This window comes from Oncorhynchus mykiss, chromosome 8 (assembly GCF_057628025.1).
Source record: "Oncorhynchus mykiss isolate SJ-2025 chromosome 8, ASM5762802v1, whole genome shotgun sequence".
Classification (NCBI taxonomy): domain Eukaryota; kingdom Metazoa; phylum Chordata; class Actinopteri; order Salmoniformes; family Salmonidae; genus Oncorhynchus; species Oncorhynchus mykiss.
In genome coordinates this window covers 12537533-12557484 of record NC_143029.1, presented here as the reverse complement: position 1 = coordinate 12557484, position 19952 = coordinate 12537533, and the positions used below count along the sequence as shown (strand labels likewise).

Sequence of the window (19952 nt, the reverse complement as noted above, 5' to 3'; positions counted from 1 at the left end):
AGCTGATATTCAGAGCTTACATAGCCAAATTGGTTAGTCACAGGAATCAGGACTAATAAAGCCAATGCAATGACCTGTTTTACGAAAGGTGGGTCTACCAGATGGATGGGCATTCATAAATTCCATTGTGTCGGACATCGTAGGCTTCACCCCAGTAAGCACTAGCCGACATCTTCTTTACGTCGTTTTTTGGTGTTTTACAAACGGTAGTCTTAGCCACATAGATAGGCATTAATACAATTCAATGTCAGGCAACACTGTAGGCTACACCTCAGTAAGCACGGACCGACGCCGTTTTGGAGGTATTTTTTGGTGCAGTTCCGGACCGGCCTTGATTTCCACAGCCACAGACATTGATTTTTTGGTCCAAACATAGACGTCTATAAATGACTTATGTTCAACTTTCATTGAGAAGCAAAAATGAGCCTGATTTCAACACCCGGAAAACAGATATTTTCAGCATCTGTAAAATACGTATTTTCAGTGTCTGTAAAACATGTATTTTCAACATCTGGAAAATAAGTATTTTCAACTTTGGTTCAGAACCGAAAATGAACTTGATTTCAACATCCTGAGGGAGAGGATTTTTTTGGTTTTGCCTATGGCGGTAGAAGCCACGGACCGGCCCTGCTTTCACTCCAAGGTTTTTTCTATGACCACAATGAAGTTCAGTAGTCATAACACCATAGATTAAAATCTAAAAGTGATTTCTTACAATGATTTTGCTTTGTTTTTTGAATATGATTAAGGTTCCCATATTGCTAAAGTTATCCAATATTTGGATGTGTTCTTAGGAAACCCCCACTTGAGTTCTTATGATGTGGAATGATTGATTGCCTAAAATCTGTAGGTTATGCTATTCAAGTTAAAATAGGGCTGCTCCAGCTCCTTGTCTGTAACCTACACATTTCTTAGTGTAAAAAAAACTGCACAGGGGGCATTTCTAGATGAGCCAAAGTTTTGCATTTAAGCCTACAGTAGGATGGACTTTGTTTGTTGCTTAAATCAATAAATTATACAGTGTTGGGGAAGCTACTCTGAAAATATAGTTTACCAAGCTACCAATTACTTCACACTGGAAGAAGCTAGGCTACACTAAGAAAAAGTACATCATTCACTACATACAAACTACCTAGTAAAAAATGGTCATATCTAAATCTGAAATATCATAGACTACAAATTGCAAGAACAGATCACTCTGGAGTCAGGTGTTAACAGAATGTGTAATTTAGCCTACACAAAAACAATGTTTCAAGTGATAATTAGGCAAGTCTGATACCGGAACAAATAAAATGTTTGCCTACACCCGTTTTATTTTTGCAAAAACGTAGTTTGGAGTTCGAGTAGTTAGCTACATGCTACATGTCAAAAAAAGTAAATAACGACTGAAAACACTACCAATATTTGAATTTAGTTCAACTACCACCAAGCTTCTGCAAAATCTAGTTTAGCTGAACTACGTTAGTTGATTACTTCCCAACACTGAGAATATATAGGCTAATATTGATTCAACAAACCAATTTATGTGGTTCGTGATTGCAACGTGAACTCATTGTCGCTAGATGGAGATACTAGGCAAGACTGTTGCCTTATGCCTCTGCGCATTTACGCACACTTGGGTAACCTAACATCCTTCCATAATATGGCCATTAAAGATCTCCTTTTTCACTTCACAATCTTGGTGAAATGTATTCCTTGACAACAGAGATTTACCTTTCTTGACAGGCAATATATTTGTGCACACAAGCCGAAACATTTTTCAAAAGCTAGCCTGAGACAGATTTGCTTGTTGTTTTACCCTTGGGGTAGGCTACCTCCATGAGGAAATAGACAAATGGTATTGGACTGGTAGTGGGGACAATATTTTCTGCCATGTGATATATGTCCGTTTCCTGGCTAATGTCGTCTCTTTACCATAAAACACAATTTATTACAGCTCTCCTCCCACTTCCCCCACACTTCCCTGTAGCTCTCTGCCTCTAGTTACTCCACTATTCATTAGCAGCCTCACATATTTATATTTGTTGTGACGCGTATTCTGCAAGACTGCGCACTGATGCACAGTAGTCCAACTTTTAACAGCAGGCACAGAGGCGCTCTCTTATTTTCTGATGACGGACTAGTGGGAGAAGAGACGCCTGTTCATTCGGCATTGCTTGCTGCAGCTCTACGCAAAAGGTACATGTGGATTTTTTCCAGGTTCGAATGAAGCTTAGCCTATAGGCCTATACATTTGTGTCAAACATTTAAGAAGATCTGAAAACTTGTCGTTTTCCTTTGATGTTCTGCAGTCTTTTACGCACGCAGTTTCCTACGCAAGTATCCTAGCGTAGACTAGTTGCATTAATACAGGCCAACAATATTCATTCAGATTTTCTTGGAGTTAATCAACAATATAGGCTACACGGACAAGTATGTGGGGAATAACGAGGACGCGATATGCTGATTGCAATGGCTCGGAGGCCAGTGAGGAGACCGGGATTGTCCTGAACATCGGTGGAGTAATACAGGTGTTGTGTGGGGATGTGCTGAACCGTTTTCCGGAGACCCGACTAGCGGAACTGTGGAACACCTCCAAGGGGTGTTTGGAGGACTTATCCTCGCTTTGTGACGACTATGACTCAGGGAAAGGTGAATTTTATTTTGACAGAGACCCGGACGCGTTTAAGTGTATAATTGAGCTGTATTACTACGGGGAGATACATATTAAACGGGGCATCTGTCCAATTTGTTTCGTACAGGAGATGGAGTTCTGGAAAATCGACTTATATTTCCTGGACGATTGCTGTAAAGGCGACCTACAGGAGGCGGAGGACGAGCTTGCAGAGATCGCCGAGAAGGTTCAAAGTATTCTGGTCGACCGGGAAGGGGACCCCTCTGCCAGGGGCTGGCAATGTTTCCAAATGTGCTTGTGGAAGCTTTTGGAGAAGCCGGAGTCGTCGCTGTCCGCGCGCGTCATCGCCATAGTGTCTTTCCTCTTCATCCTCATCTCCTCGGTGGTGATGTGCGTAGGCACCATCCCTGACCTGCAGGTGGAGGACGCTGAGGGCAATCACATGGAACACCCGATCTTGGAGGCCATCGAGACCACGTGTATCGGCTGGTTCACCGTTGAATACGTCCTGCGCTTGATATCGTCCCCGAATAAAGTGAAATTCGTCCTGTCCTTCATGAACATCATAGATTTCATGGCCATCATGCCCTTTTACGTGGTGCTGACTTTGACGTCTCTGGGCACGGCTATGATGGAGCTGGCTAACGTGCAGCAGGCGGTGCAGGCGCTGCGCATCATGCGCATCGCGCGCATCTTCAAGCTGGCGCGCCACTCCTCTGGGCTGCAGACTCTCACCTCGGCCCTGAAAAGCAGCTTCAGCGAGCTGGGGATGCTGCTCATGTACATGGGCGTGGGCGTCTTCTTGTTCTCGGCACTGGCCTACACTTTGGAGCAGAGCCACCCGGAGACCATGTTCACCAGCATCCCGCAGTCCTTTTGGTGGGCCGTCATCACCATGACCACCGTGGGCTATGGAGACATCTACCCCAAGACCACGCTTGGTCGGTGCAACGCGGCCGTCAGCTTCCTCTGCGGGGTGATTGCCATCGCGCTGCCCATACACCCTATCATCAACAACTTCGTCATATTCTACAATAAGCAGCAGGTGCTGGAGACCGCGGCCAAACACGAGATCGAACTGATGGCGCTGCGTTCCAGCGAGGCATGTGCAGAGGAGAGCGGGCCCCACATACAGCGCAGATCAGTCGGTGTCGCGGCCGGAGTGTGGGACAATGCCATACGCTCCTGTCACAGTGACACCTACATTCCCCTGCTGAAAGACCCCAGAGCAGGAGTACAAACCCCAAGCTTGGACAGAAGCTTTGACAGTTCATAGCTGAGTCAAATCACCCCTCTTCACAGCGCACAGCTTTAATGGACCTACAGTATATGCCCCAAAAACATCCATTGCGAGATCACAAATGATAATAAAATCACGATAAAGAACTTGGTGACCCATTGTAAAATGTCTCAAAATATAAGTTCATTAGTGTAATAATGTCACTTTTCCAAAATACATAAACACATCATTTGAAAAAAATATAGAAAGAAAAGACAATACAAGTATATGGATGATGCAATAGTGTAAATAATAGAGTAGGAACTTGTGGTTATTGTAAATGTAGACCAAAGTGGTTGGTTCATGTTTACGCTGGACCATTGGTGTAGGCCAGGAGTCACCAACCAGGAGTCTCCAACCAGGCGTCACCAACCAGGAGTCACCAACCAGGAGTCACCAACCAGGAGTCTCCAACCAGGAGTCTCCAACCAGGAGTCACCAACCAGGAGTCACCAACCAGGAGTCTCCAACCAGGAGTCACCAACCAGGAGTCACCAACTAGGAGTCTCCAACCAGGAGTCACCAACCAGGAGTCACCAACCAGGAGTCTCCAACCAGGAGTCTCCAACCAGGAGTCACCAACCAGGAGTCTCCAACCAGGAGTCTCCAACCAGGAGTCACCAACCAGGAGTCTCCAACCAGGAGTCACCATCCAGGAGTCTCCAACCAGGAGTCTCCAACCAGGAGTCACCAACCAGGAGTCACCAACCAGGAGTCACCAACCAGGAGTCACCAACCAGGAGTTACCAACCAGGAGTCACCAACCAGGAGTCACCAACCAGGAGTCTCCAACCAGAAGTCACCAACCAGGAGTCTCCAACCTTTTCTAGCATGAGAGCTACTTTAAAAAAACGAAACATGTGGCTAGTTAGAGTTTTTTTTCTAGCTTTCAAATAGGCACATTCTTCTCTTCTCCCCTCCCATGCACCTCTTCCTCGGGTCCTTGAAGAGAAAGTATTGCACTGTTTTCACTCTCAGTATACCTACTAAAATATTTTTAATAAACAACTCTAAGGGGAGCCCTATAAAATCTGTGATTTCTTCCCCAAATTATGTTTTATATTTTCCTGAATTATGTATTCTCAGTTAGATTTTTTCTGGTTTTAGATATTATTATTTTTTGTTCACTCTCAAAATGACAATTGTTCATGGAGAAACAGCCCATGTCAATGCTTAAATCACATCAAAATATTGTATTTTTTACGTCTGGAAGAAAACGAACACATTTCGATTTTTGAGTGCATTTCCCCTTTAATTGCACATCTGGCCCTTTAATTGCTCATCTGCAAGTGAGGAATGTGCTGTCTAATGTGCTGGTCTAGTGATGGTTCTGTACCACTACTGCTCATTTCATGGCAAATTTAGAAAATAACAAATAATAGATACAAATTATATACTTACTCATGATATACTTCTGCCAAGTACTTTAATTTGCAGTTAACATTTAATTGAGGTTTTGGGGAAAGTATTTCTGTCAACCCACAAGTGGGATAATGTCAATGTTGCTTTGATTGTGTAGTAGCTGGGAGCTTACGGTGTCTGATAATTGTGAGATTTATTTATGACAGTTTGCGGTGGAACACTTCAAAATTGCATGTACTTTCAGAATTGTTTGTTGAGCTACTCATAGGTGGGCTGCGAGCTATTGGTAGCTCACGATCGACCTATTGGATACCCCTGGTGTAGGCCTATAGCCGAGGCTACTTGACAGTCATCTCATCTGTGATTGTGTAAGGTCTAAGTGCTGCAAGAACAGTACTCTGTCACTCCTCCTCTTTATAACCTTGGACTGACAGTCAAATGGACCTAATCACCGGTGTATTGATAAGCGGGTTGACGTGGTGCTGAACAGCGCCATGTGTCGATGCAGTCCACTGCATATGCATACAATTATACAGTGTGTCTAATTTTCCTCTGTAAAAAAAGTATATTAAAAGTGAATTAACTATGAATGTCTATTCTCTATTGCATTTTTTTCTATAGGCACTAGATGCTCCTATATCTACAGATATACATGTATATATCCCACTGGGCACAGACGTCAGTTCACCATCTAGTTTTGATTTACATTTGGTTGACATTTCATTGAACTCATCACATTACATTTTTTGGGGATGAAATGACTTGGAAACAATGTTGATTCAACACATTTTTGCTCAGTGGGATGTTATCATGTGTAGCCTAATAAAATGAGATACAGTATCAGCAGACTTGTCAGCTGTGACTGTACTCAACTAAAGTCATCATGCCTCAAAGAAAAGAGCATGCAGGGTATCCCACCATTTCATCTGCATTGGTTTGCAAGCAGGCTTTGGTACAACTTTACCCATTCAGTTTATGTTTTGTTCATTAAATCTTCTCAAGTTCAGTTTTCCTGTAAATTCTTTGTTCATTTCAGTCTGAGATACTTACAGGCAAACACTTTCTTTATACAGTATGTGTCTATTTAAAGTGGGGTGAGGTCAACCTTCCAATGTCAGATAGAGAACATTCCTTGGCTCTACGACATTTCAGTAATGGGTATAAATTTTGCAGCAGCCCCCGAAGCCTCCCCTGAGGGTGTAGGGCATATGTGGCATTAGTGGTGCAACTTTCAGTGGGGACGGAGGGGACATGTCCCCCCCCCCCCCCCACACACATTTTGAAATAGCATTTTTGTCCCCCCCCCAGTTTTATAATTGGAATGTGATACAAAATGAGGCAACGGTGTGCTTTAGGACCATGCGGACACCTCCGGGTGGTTGGGTAGGCTGTTTGGAGTGTTTATCCCCCCAAATTATAATAATACAAATAGAAAAAATACATTATGTCCCCCCAACTTCTAAAACCAAAGTTGCGCCCCTGTGTGGCATACTTGATCGCTGAGTAAAGGCGTCCACATGCTTCCCAGACGAAACAGTTCGGAATAGTTTGTGCATATATTATGACATATTTTGTTACGTTTTTGTTAGTTTGGGACTTCGGTGAGGGTTGTTAGGGCATGTTCAAATCTTTTCTTGAGGCAAGCCAGTGTTCGGAGCCAAAGTCTAAGCCCCTTCATCGGTGATTGGTCAACAGGAGGGATTCTTCAATAAAAATCTGTTGCCATTCAACGAGAGAGGACTCGTTTTTATACACATTTTTTCATTGAGATATACTGCACCAAACATCTCCAAGGCAAAAACGACAAAATTAATGACAGACTTCTTGAGTTTTCTAAGATGAATTCTGTCTATTCTGAGGAAGTGTATACTGGCTATGGCATCTCAAAATTGACAAACGGTAGGCCTACTATGGCCACTTTTTTCTTGTTTTTCAAGTGAAAGTTTTTTAAGGGAGTATATGAGCACACTCGTTTTATTCGGCTAGCCGACTTTGGCTAGGTACTAGCCGAACTGAAGCATGCTGACGCTTTTAAACTGCTGTGGGTAGGGAGAGAATGGGAGGGAGGACAGGAGTGGATGCAAGTTAGCAACAGCTTGTCAGGCTGTCCACCCACACACACACACACACATACACTTCCGCTTAGGGGCCCCTATCTCCTCCTGCAGTGGCCAGCATGCACTCACACAATGTCAGGGCTAGTGGGAGAGGCCTCTAACTCCCTGACAGGTGGAGCTGTAATGTCAAATAATGTCAAATGCTCTTATTGTGTAGCGGGACAATGTCTCTCTCTCCCTGCCCCTCATACATGCATGAGAGGGAGATCGTCTCACTGCACAATGAGAGGAATTGATGTACACACGTATCCACCAGACTGATGCTTTAGGGCAGGGGTCTCCAACCTTTTCTAGCATGAGAGCTACTTTTTTTTAAATGTACATGTCACAAGGTGCATTTTTTTTCTAGCTTTCAAACAGGAACATTCTCTTCTTTTTCTCCTCTGCATCTCTTCCTCGGGTCCTTAAAGAGAACGTATTGCACTGTTTTCTGTCAGTATACCTGGTAAAATAATGGTTAATAAAGGGGGGCCTGATAAAATCTTTAACTTATTTTTTTTCCCAAATTATGTTTTCTCTGTTTTATTTTTATGGGTTTTTAGGTTGTTTTTCACTCTCAAAATTACAATTGCTCAGAAAAAAACAAGTTAATGTCAATGCTTAAATCACTTCTAAATATTTTATTTTTTAGGTCTGGAAGAAAACGAAGACATTTAGATTTGAGTGCATTTCCCCTTTAATTGCGCATCTGGCCTTTAATTGCGCATCTGCAAGTGAGGAATGTGCTGTCTAATGTGCTGGTCTAGTGATGGTTCTGTACTGCTACTGCTCATTTCATGGCAATGTTAGAAAATAACAAATAATAGATGTAAATTATATATTTTCCAAGTGTATTTCCAAATACATTCCAATATTAACCTAAAAATATATCTAAATACTTACCTCCAAATGTCTTTGGAAGTAATTGAAATACCCTAAAAGAGTATTTGAGCCCAGGTTTCACACACACACACACACACACACACACACACACACACACGTGTCACATGCAGCTGACTCACTGAGTCTGAATGTTTTCTTTTGAATCAATTACATGGATCAGTGTTGAGTTACACAGCAACAACCATTGTGATGATAAACAAATAGAGATATAATTCCTGTCCCAGCCCCCTCTCTTTCCCTCTGTCATTTTAGGATTTGGATTTCTGACTAATGTCCCTGTTTAAAAATAGAACTAAAGGAAGAACGAGACCTAGACTGACCCACTTGTTCAGTGTCATCAATTCAGATGTGTAACTGATATATATTTGAACTGAATACTTCATTGCAAATCAATGTTGCTAAACAGATCCAATACTATTCAAGAATCTTAAAGGATTACTCAAAAACTAGTGGACTAAAGAACGAAATACTAAACGATAGCTTGAGTGAACTATCCCATTAGTTTTTTCTAACTGCTTACACAGGTTTTCAAACCTGTCTCCTTTTTTCAAAACTCTACACACAATTCCCAAAACTGCACACACAAAATGCAAAATGAGTGTGTGTGTGACCTGGTGAATAAGTGTAGCATTTTGATTGGTTGTGTTTGGAAAAGGAAAGCAAGTCACTTCCTGTTAGATTTTTGTGTTTCAGGTAGAGAATTGTGTGTAGTGTTTTGAAAAAAGTGTTTTATGCAATTGACAACTGAGTCAAAGGCTGAGAAACAGCTTATGGTTTTGGATATTTGGTGTGTAGTTTTGCACTTTGAGTGAGAGGTTTCAAAAATCGTGTGACATGAAAAGATTTTGTGTGTAAGCAGTTGAAAAAAACTGTAAGTAAAACAAATTTCAGGTGACATCAATCCCTCAGCAATGTTGGGGATGACTGCTGCCATTGTTGAGCTCTGGATGAAAGTTAGTAATATATCTATTGCCTAAGGGCAGACCGAGGGTGGTATGTGGTATATGTAAACAGGGGCGCAACTTTCACTGGGGATGGGGACGGGGGACATGTCACCCCCCCCCCCCCCCCCCCAAAAAAAATCTGAAATTGCATTTTTGTCCCCTCCAGTTTTATAATTGGAATGTGATACAACATGAGACAACGGTGTGCTTTAGGACCATGTGGATGCCTCCGAGCAGTCGGGTAGGCTGTTTGGAGTGTTAATCTGACTGGATATTTTAAATAAAAATGATGTTGTTCCCCCACTTCTAAAACCAAAGTCGTGCCCCTGTATGTAAATTATGTCGAGGTATCGAATTCTGCATGAAATAGACAGTAGTAGCATTCATTTGAAAAAGGATGCTGGAAGGTAAAGCCAAGGCTCAAAGAGACATATTCCCCACCCGGTGGGAGAGATATTTTCAGATGCGGGGAATGGGTAAGGTAATCTCCTAAATGATTGCAGATTTAGGAGGAATGGAAACCGTCTACAGAACCATTATAATTTTCAGAACATTGATATTTTTTTCCTGGACAGAAAAGTTTAAAAGCACGCATATGTGCACTCAGAAGGCAGCTTGACTCATAGAGATCCGTGAAAACGCAACAAAAAAAAATCAGCACAAAGATTCAATCGGACCTTTCTCCAAGCGAAAAGATTAAAATGGATATGACTTCTGAAAAACAACTAGACACAATTTTGTACTTTTCTGAAATCTCTCCATCTGCCACACCCTCCCCCTCTATGTCTCTCTATGTTAATTTCTCTATAGTAAAGATACATTTCCACCTCAAACGCACTGTATGGGGCCCCAGGGCCCTGTTGGGCCAATGTTCAATATGACGCAGATGGAATGTAGCCTACAGAACGAGTACAATTCCATTTCACGAAGAATGATAAGGAATGACTCATTTACCAAGGCCTATAGCTTATATACTATCATTTCCAACAACATCAACAACTGATTAAACCCCAGGGGCCACAGAAATTAGGCTAAATGCAAAATCGTCAATGGAAAAAAATCAATCAATACAATTAGGGCCCATAACAATTTAAACCTCTTTCTGTAATTAACACGGAGAGAGAATATAAAGAATATAAATATAAATCTCTTGATGTATTTTCTTATAGGGCTCGTTAAAACTTTATGATTGCATGTCCACAATAACCTTTCAGCAGCATTGGAGACGATAGAGCCAATGGGAACATGGCGTGATGCCACGTCGTTTCTCCCAGACCAGAGGAAACGTGTTTCACAGGAGGAGAGAACAGTGGTTGGTGTGTGAAGGAGAATAGCAATAAATGCTAGCTGAAGGACGTTATAATATAATCGCATACCCTCCTGTTGAAGGTTAAACAGGCCAAGCCATATGGCAATGGCTTGGCTATGATCAGGCCTAGGGTGAACTGCTTGGAGGGATGGTTCCCCAGACCCAGGTTAATCTTCTACCAATGATGCAAATGACATTCATTGCTGGTCAAATAATCTCTTGTGGACAGCCTACGAAAATGAGCGTCTGACCAAATTAAATTACTGGGCACATGACAAGACCGTGAATACCCACACACCCTCCCCTCGTCTCTATGAGGCACTTTCCCCTCTCTAACAGTGTCTCAGTCCTTGGCTGACAGACGAGCCAGGCGCAAAAATGTTTTACAGAGGGCACACAGCGTCAGCCATGTTATTTTAGCGCTGTCTCAATTCAGTTGATACATTTACAGGCTTATCATTAAGAAAATTGGTCACAAGAGACGAGACCATAGATAGAAGTGACTTTACAAGAGGCTGAGACCATAGAGATAGAATCAAATCAAATTCTATTTGTCACATACACATTGTTAGCAGACGTTAATGCGAGTGTAGCGAAATGCTTGTGCTTCTAGTTCCAACAATGCAGTAATAACCAACGAGTAATCTAACTAACAATTCCAAAACAACTACCTTATACACACAAGTGTAAAGGGATGAAGAATATGTACATACAAATATATGAATGAGTGATGGTACAGAACGGCATAGGCAAGATGCAGTAGATGGTATTGAGTACAGTATATTCATATGAGATGAGTAATGTAGGGTATGTAAACATTATATTAGGTTGCATTGTTTAAAGTGGCTAGTGATACATTCATTACATCCATTTTTCCATTATTAAAGTGGCTGGAGTTGAGTCAGTATGTTGGCAGCAGCCACTCAATGTTAGTGGTGTTAGAAGCTGTTTTTCAGTCTCTCGGTCCCTGCTTTGATGCACCTGTACTGACCTCGCCTTCTAGATGATAGCGGGGTGAACAGGCAGTGGCTCGGGTGGTTGTTGTCCTTGATGATCTTTATGGCCTTCCTGTGACATCGGGTGGTGTAGGTGTCCTGGAGGGCAGGTAGTTTGCCCCCGGTGATGCGTTGTGCAGACCTCACTACCCTCTGGAGAGCCTTACGGTTGTGGGCGGAGCAGTTGAGGTACCAGGCGGTGATACAGCCCGACAGGATGCTCTCGATTGTGCATCTGTAAAAGTTTGTGAGTGTGTTTGGTGACAAGCAGAATTTCTTCAATCTCCTGAGGTTGAAGAGGCGCTGTTGAGACCATAAAGATAGATAGAAATGGTTTCACAAGAGGTTGAGACCATAGCGATAGATAGAAGTGGTTTCACAAGAGGCTGAGACCATAGAGATAGATAGAAGTGGTTTTACAAGAGGTTGAGACCATAGAGATAGATAGAAGTGGTTTTACAAGAGGCTGTGACCATAAAGATAGATAGAACTGCTTCAGGCAAGTTGCTGGTGATTCCCTCCAAGACTGATTTTCTCATCGCGAGAGACAATTATATTTTATGAACCGGAACAACCTTCTCAAGTGGTCTCGTCCAATGATCGCAAATGATTTGGGGTTGAAGTAAAAAACAAAAAAACATTATTGAGTGACTGTTTCATTAAGCGTAGGCCCATGGCTCCTCTAGGGCTTAATATTTATTTCACACGTTAGATTTACTCAGATATGCATTTACCATGAATCATTATGTAACAGCAAAGTCTGCATAATGACAATGAATGCGCCTAGACTAATAACTTGTAACACTCCCACTTGTGCGAATGTAACACTCCCACTTGTGCGATGTTGATGGAAATACTGTGCAAATAGCAATAAAACAAGCACAAATATACATGGACGGCTGGACCTAAAGTTGCCAATTCAGATGGATGAAGTGATTCAGTCTACAAGCATAGATGTAAAAACTGTACATTAATCTGTACGTTGAGTAAGCAAGTACTTACTATACAGCTCATGATAATTTCCCATTCCCAAATTCCTGTCTGAATTCCTGTCCATTGGGGGGCATCCCAGGAAAGTCCAAACCTCTCAGACACTCCAAGGCCATTTAGTAAGTTTCTAACAACCTTACCATCTGTGACACTTTGTTGTCATCCTCTTAACCCTGTTCTGATGTCATCATCTTGACCCTGTTCTGTTGTCACCACCTTGACCCTGTTCTGATGTCATCACCTTGACCCTGTTCTGTTGTCACCACCTTGACCCTGTTCTGATGTCATCATCTTGACCCTGTTCTGATGTCATCACCTTGACCCTGTTCTGTTGTCACCACCTTGACCCTGTTCTGTTGTCATCACCTTGAACCTGTTCTGTTGTCATCACCTTGACCCTGTTCTGTTGTCATCACCTTGACCCTGTTCTGTTGTCATCACCTTGACCCTGTTCTGTTGTCATCACCTTGACCCTGTTCTGTTGTCCATACCTTGACCCTGTTCTGTTGTCATCACCTTGACCCTGTTCTGTTGTCACCACCTTGACCCTGTTCTGATGTCATCACCTTGAACCTGTTCTGTTGTCATCACCTTGACCCTGTTCTGTTGTCACCACCTTGACCCTGTTCTGATGTCATCACCTTGAACCTGTTCTGTTGTCATCACCTTGACCCTGTTCTGTTGTCATCACCTTGACCCTGTTCTGATGTCATCACCTTGACCCTGTTCTGTTGTCCATACCTTGACCCTGTTCTGTTGTCATCACCTTGACCCTGTTCTGTTGTCCATACCTTGACCCTGTTCTGTTGTCATCACCTTGACCCTGTTCTGTTGTCCATACCTTGAACCTGTTCTGTTGTCATCACCTTGAACCTGTTCTGTTGTCAGAACCAGACCCCACTAAACCTGTATCAACAGCTGGATGTTCCGTAATAGACGACAGGTTAAATCCCACAGACAGGGTTGAAGAGCAGTAGACGCGTCGGTCAGGGGCCCAGAACCAGACCCCACTAAACCTGTATCAACAGCTGGATGCTCCGTAATAGACGACAGGTTAAATCCCACAGACAGGGTTGAAGAGCAGTAGACGCGTCGGTCAGGGGCCCAGAACCAGACCCCACTAAACCTGTATCAATAGCTGGATGTTCCGTAATAGACGACAGGTTAAATCCCACAGACAGGGTTGAAGAGCAGTAGACGCGTCGGTCAGGGGCTCAGAACCAGACCCCACTAAACCTGTATCAACAGCTGGATGTTCCGTAATAGACGACAGGTTAAATCCCACAGACAGGGTTGAAGAGCAGTAGACGCGTCGGTCAGGGGCCCAGAACCAGACCCCACTAAACCTGTATCAACAGCTGGATGTTCCGTAATAGACGACAGGTTAAATCCCACAGACAGGGTTGAAGAGCAGTAGACGCGTCGGTCAGGGGCCCAGAACCAGACCCCACTAAACCTGTATCAACAGCTGGATGTTCCGTAATAGACGACAGGTTAAATCCCACAGACAGGGTTGAAGAGCAGTAGACGCGTCGGTCAGGGGCTCAGAACCAGACCCCACTAAACCTGTATCAACAGCTGGATGTTCCGTAATAGACGACAGGTTAAATCCCACAGACAGGGTTGAAGAGCAGTAGACGCGTCGGTCAGGGGCCCAGAACCAGACCCCACTAAACCTGTATCAACAGCTGGATGTTCCGTAATAGACGACAGGTTAAATCCCACAGACAGGGTTGAAGAGCAGTAGACGCGTCGGTCAGGGGCCCAGAACCAGACCCCACTAAACCTGTATCAACAGCTGGATGTTCCGTAATAGACGACAGGTTAAATCCTACAGACAGGGTTGAAGAGCAGTAGACGCGTCGGTCAGGGGCCCAGAACCAGACCCCACTAAACCTGTATCAACAGCTGGATGTTCCGTAATAGACGACTGGTTAAATCCCACAGACAGGGTTGAAGAGCAGTAGACGCGTCGGTCAGGGGCCCAGAACCAGACCCCACTAAACCTGTATCAACAGCTGGATGTTCCGTAATAGACGACAGGTTAAATCCCACAGACAGGGTTGAAGAGCAGTAGACGCGTCGGTCAGGGGCCCAGAACCAGACCCCACTAAACCTGTATCAACAGCTGGATGTTCCGTAATAGACGACAGGTTAAATCCCACAGACAGGGTTGAAGAGCAGTAGACGCGTCGGTCAGGGGCCCAGAACCAGACCCCACTAAACCTGTTTCAACAGCTGGATGCTCCGTAATAGACGACAGGTTAAATCCCACAGACAGGGTTGAAGAGCAGTAGACGCCTCGGTCAGGGGCCCAGAACCAGACCCCACTAAACTGTATCAACAGCTGGATGTTCCGTAATAGACGACAGGTTAAATCCCACAGACAGGGTTGAAGAGCAGTAGACGCCTCGGTCAGGGGCCCAGAACCAGACCCCACTAAACCTGTATCAACAGCTGGATGTTCCGTAATAGACGACAGGTTAAATCCCACAGACAGGGTTGAAGAGCAGTAGACGCCTCGGTCAGGGGCCCAGAACCAGACCCCACTAAACCTGTATCAACAGCTGGATGTTCCGTAATAGACGACTGGTTAAATCCCACAGACAGGGTTGAAGAGCAGTAGACGCGTCGGTCAGGGGCCCAGAACCAGACCCCACTAAACCTGTATCAACAGCTGGATGTTCCGTAATAGACGACAGGTTAAATCCCACAGACAGGGTTGAAGAGCAGTAGACGCGTCGGTCAGGGGCCCAGAACCAGACCCCACTAAACCTGTATCAACAGCTGGATGTTCCGTAATAGACGACAGGTTAAATCCCACAGACAGGGTTGAAGAGCAGTAGACGCCTCGGTCAGGGGCCCAGAACCAGACCCCACTAAACCTGTATCAACAGCTGAATGTTCCGTAATAGACGACAGGTTAAATCCCACAGACAGGGTTGAAGAGCAGTAGACGCCTCGGTCAGGGGCCCAGAACCAGACCCCACTAAACCTGTATCAACAGCTGAATGCTCCGTAATAGACGACAGGTTAAATCCCACAGACAGGGTTGAAGAGCAGTAGACGCGTCGGTCAGGGGCCCAGAACCAGACCCCACTAAACCTGTATCAACAGCTGGATGCTCCGTAATAGACGACAGGTTAAATCCCACAGACAGGGTTGAAGAGCAGTAGACGCGTCGGTCAGGGGCCCAGAACCAGACCCCACTAAACCTGTTTCAACAGCTGGATGCTCCGTAATAGACGACAGGTTAAATCCCACCAGGATAGACGGAGCCAGTAACACACACATCTCTTTAGAAGAGATTATAAATGCATTTTATATGTCCCCTCACATCTTATCTATGAGAGCTAATGAAGTTGAAATGTTCTTTTCTTTGAACTTATAAGACTTAATTATAGTGTAAGAGGGCAGAGAAGGTGTTGCTGTGTAGTATATATTTAGATGGCAGCTTAGGCGAGAGGACAAAGATATCTTAACAGAAAGCCACAGCACGAAGGTGTGTGGTCTAATTGCATAGCGCAGGGTCAGGGAGGAGGTAAAGGTTAGCCAGCATTTACTCCATTGCAGGCAGACTTCAGCGTGCCAAAGGGTGAGAGTGAGACCTGCCAGTCTATAACTATAGCCACTCTGTAACTAGCTTCCACCTGTCCAAACCGCTCAGATCTACAGGAGGGACTAAAGAGGCTCGGGGCCAACAGCACTACTGTTTAGCCCTTCAACAGAAAGGTGAAACCTGCCAGTTTCTCACTACTACTCTCTCTCATTAGCCAAAGCACATCTCTGCCTAGTTGTGCCTGGTGTTAAATTCATAGTCTGTCATCTCTTGTCTCGTCAGGTGATTGTTTTGGGTGCGTTTAGTTCTGCAAGGTCAATGAGATGGATGCCTGGGCTGTACTGCTCTCTATCATGGCTCTAAGAGAAATGTAAAACAGCAGTGTGCTCAATTTAAGCTGTCCCAACATTCGCACTCAGACTTTCTTGTTTTGTGTGAGCAATAGAGTTGGATGATTGGCAACGTTGGCTAGGGTCAATTCAAGTTTTCAATTGAGTCAATTCCAGGAAATAAGTTGAAATAGAATTTAATGATCTGAAAATGGCCACAAAAAAAATCTGTTGTTTTCAATTAGGGGAGAATTCTGACCCGAGTTAAGAGTGTGTAAATGGAATGTAAATCCCTTTTTTCTCTCTATGCTTATTCTGACCTTGAACTTAAGCAGGAGAATAGCATGCTATTCACCCTCTATTCCCTTGTGGTTTCATTTTGAAATCAGTCTGGGTAAGCAGGAGAATAGCATGCTATTCACCCTCTATTCCCTTGTGGTTTCATTTTGAAATCAGTCTGGGTAAGCAGGAGAAAAGCATGCTATTCACCCTCTATTCCCTTGTGGTTTCATTTTGAAATCAGTCTGGGTAAGCAGGAGAAAAGCATGCTATTCACCCTCTATTCCCTTGGGGTGGAGCTCAAGTAAATGAAGTTGTGTCTACAGATACACCGTATTCCGACATGGACTTTATTCCCTAATAATTCCATCATGAATAAAGTCTAGCGAAACTACCGGTTCCAAGTGGAAAAAGCATCTTTATTTTTGAAGACAGAAATAGCACCATTCTCCATGCACTTGTAATATACAACTTGATAAGAGCTATTGTTAACGGCTAAATGAGTCATCTGTTTGCAGAAGGGGATTGTAAATATAAATAACAATTGTTTGAGATCTAGTTTATCTTATAATCGCTGGAGACAAATGTGAAACCAGTCATATGGCAACAATCTGAATCATATCAGCTTATCAACTTTCCCACAGGAATGTTTATGAAATGCTTTGCCATTATGCTGAATTTTTAATGTACAGACTTTTAATTTTCAGGGATGGGCACTCTCAAATGTCTTAATTATAGGCTATCCCGACTTTCTCTGTTTCCCATTTCTATCATGTTAAAAATGAGTCACTATCACTATAACCACACATATTACACTGTTAATTTACTGTTAGTTCCCTCCACTTGGTATAGTCTGCATTATCATTCCATTTATTTAAATAGTTTTTTGTTTGCTGCATCTCCCACTAGGCACTGACGTCAATTCAATATCTATTTCACGTTGGTTCAACGTAATGTCATTGAAATGAAGTGGAAACAATGTTGATTCAACCAGTGTGTGCACAGTGGGTTGCTTCCTTTGTAAACTCCTTCACTGCTGTGTGGTTTTTGCTGAAGATCATTAGTAACATTTGATTACATATATTTTTTAAAGACATGTGGGCTCATTAAATCGTTATGGAGCGGAGCGCAGACCAAGCCATAACAGCTTGAACCCGACGCATGGTGCAATACTTGGCCGCTTCATCACACAGTTCCATGGTTGGTGCAGGCAAAAGACAAAGGCTATTATACACTATTCTCCCTATTATAATTCTATGTAATTAACAGCTTCGCACCCCCCGCAGCTGCTTGCCTAAGCCTCCCCAGCTTCTCCTTCACCCAAATCCAGATAGCAGATGTTCTGAAAGAGCTGCAAAACCTGTACCCGTACAAATCAGCTGGGCTAGACAATCTGGACCCTCTCTTTCTAAAGTTATCCGCTGTCATTGTTGCCACCCCTATTACTAGCCTGTTCAACCTCTCTTTCGTATCGTCCGAGATCTCTAAAGATTGGAAAGCTGCCGCGGTCATCCCCCTCTTCAAAGGGGGTGACACTCTAGACCCAAACTGCTACAGACCTATATCTATCCTACCCTATTTTTCTAAGGTCTTCGAAAGCCAAGTTAATAAACAGATCACTGACCATTTCGAATCCCACCGTACCTTCTCCGCTGTGCAATCCGGTTTCCGAGCTGGTCATGGCTGCACCTCAGCCACACTCAAGGTATTAAACTATATCATAACCGCCATTGATTAAAGACAGTACTGTGCAGCCGTCTTCATCGACCTGGCCAAGGCTTTCGACTCTGTCAATCACCGTATTCTTATCAGCAGACTCAACAGCCTTGGTTTCTCAAATGACTGCCTCGTCTGGTTCACCAGCTACTTTTCAGATAGAGTTCAGTGTGTCAAATCGGGCAGTCTCTATGGGGGTACCACAGGGTTCAATTCTCAGGCCTACTCTTTTCTCTGTATATATCAACGATGTCGCTATTGCTGCCGGTGATTCCCTGATCCACCTCTATGCAGACGACATCATTCTGTATACATCTGGCCCTTCTTTGGACACAGTGTTAACAAACCTCCAAATGAGCTTCAATGCCATACAACACTCCTTCCGTGGTCTCCAACTGCTCTTAAACGCTAGTAAAACTAAATGCATGCTTTTCAACCGATCGCTGCCCGCACCTGCCCGCCCGACTAGTATCACTACTCTGGACGGTTCTGACTTGTGGACAATATGTGATATGTGGACAACTAGAAATACCTAGGTGTCTGGCTAGACTGTAAAGTCTCCTTCCAGACTCATATTAAAAATCTCCAATCCAAAATTAAATTTAGAATCGGCGTCCTATTTCGCAACAAAGCCTCCTTCACTCATGCTGCCAAACATATCCTCGTAAAACTGACTATCCTGCCGATCCTCGACTTTGACGATGTAATTTACAAAATAGCCTCCAACACTCTACTCAGCAAACTGGATGCAGTCTATCACAGTGCCATCAGTTTTGTCACCAAAGCCCCATATACCACCCACCACTGTGACCTGTATGCTCTCGTCGGCTGGCCTTCGCTACATGTTTGTCGCCAGATCCACTGGCTCCAGGTCATCTATAAGTCTTTGCTAGGTAAAGCTCCGCTGTATCTCAGCTCACTGGTCACGATATCAACACCCACCCGTAGCACGCGTTCCAGCAGGTATATCTCTCTGGTCATCCCCAAAGCCAACACCTCCTTTGGCCACCTTTCCTTCCAGTTCTCTGCTGCCAATGACTGGAACGAACTGCAAAAATTACTGAAGTTGGAGACTTATATCTCCCTCACTAATTTTAAACATCAGCTATCTGAGCAGCTAACTGATCGCTGCAGCTGTACACAGCCCATCTGTAAATTCCCCATTCAATCTACCTACCTCATCCCCTTATTGTTTTTATTTACTTTTTTGCTCTTTTGCACACTAGTATTTCTGCTTGCACATCATCATCTGCACATCTATCACTTCACTGTTCATTTGCTAAATTGTAATTACTTTGCCACTATGGCCTATTTATTGCCTTACCTTCTCACGCCAGTTGCACACACTGTATATACATACTTTTTTTCTATTGTGTTATTGACTGTACGCTTGTTTATTCCATGTGTAACTCTGTTGTTGTTTGTGTTGTTTTGTTTTATCTTGGCCAGGTCGCAGTTGTAAATGAGAACTTGTTCTCAACTGACCAACCTGGTTAAATAAAGTTGAAATAAAAAAAGAAATTCCATTTTTTATTTACATGAATCCTTTTCACCGTTTTCTTTCTGTCATGCATAAA

General features: G+C 43.6%; 1 protein-coding gene across 1 annotated transcript; it reads left to right on the top strand.

The window, feature by feature from the left end:
* The first annotated feature begins 2071 nt into the window (after positions 1 to 2071).
* On the top strand, positions 2072 to 5841 carry LOC110529184 (voltage-gated potassium channel regulatory subunit KCNF1-like). Its single transcript, XM_036984764.2, has one exon. The coding sequence runs from the start codon at positions 2415 to 2417 to the stop codon at positions 3888 to 3890; it is 1476 nt and encodes a 491-aa protein (XP_036840659.1). The 5' UTR covers positions 2072 to 2414; the 3' UTR covers positions 3891 to 5841.
* Positions 5842 to 19952: the final 14111 nt, after the last annotated feature.

Coding starts and splice junctions, on each gene's coding strand:
- LOC110529184 (XM_036984764.2), top strand. CDS start 2,415: ATGTGGGGAATAACGAGGACGCGATATGCTGATTGCAATGGCTCGGAG.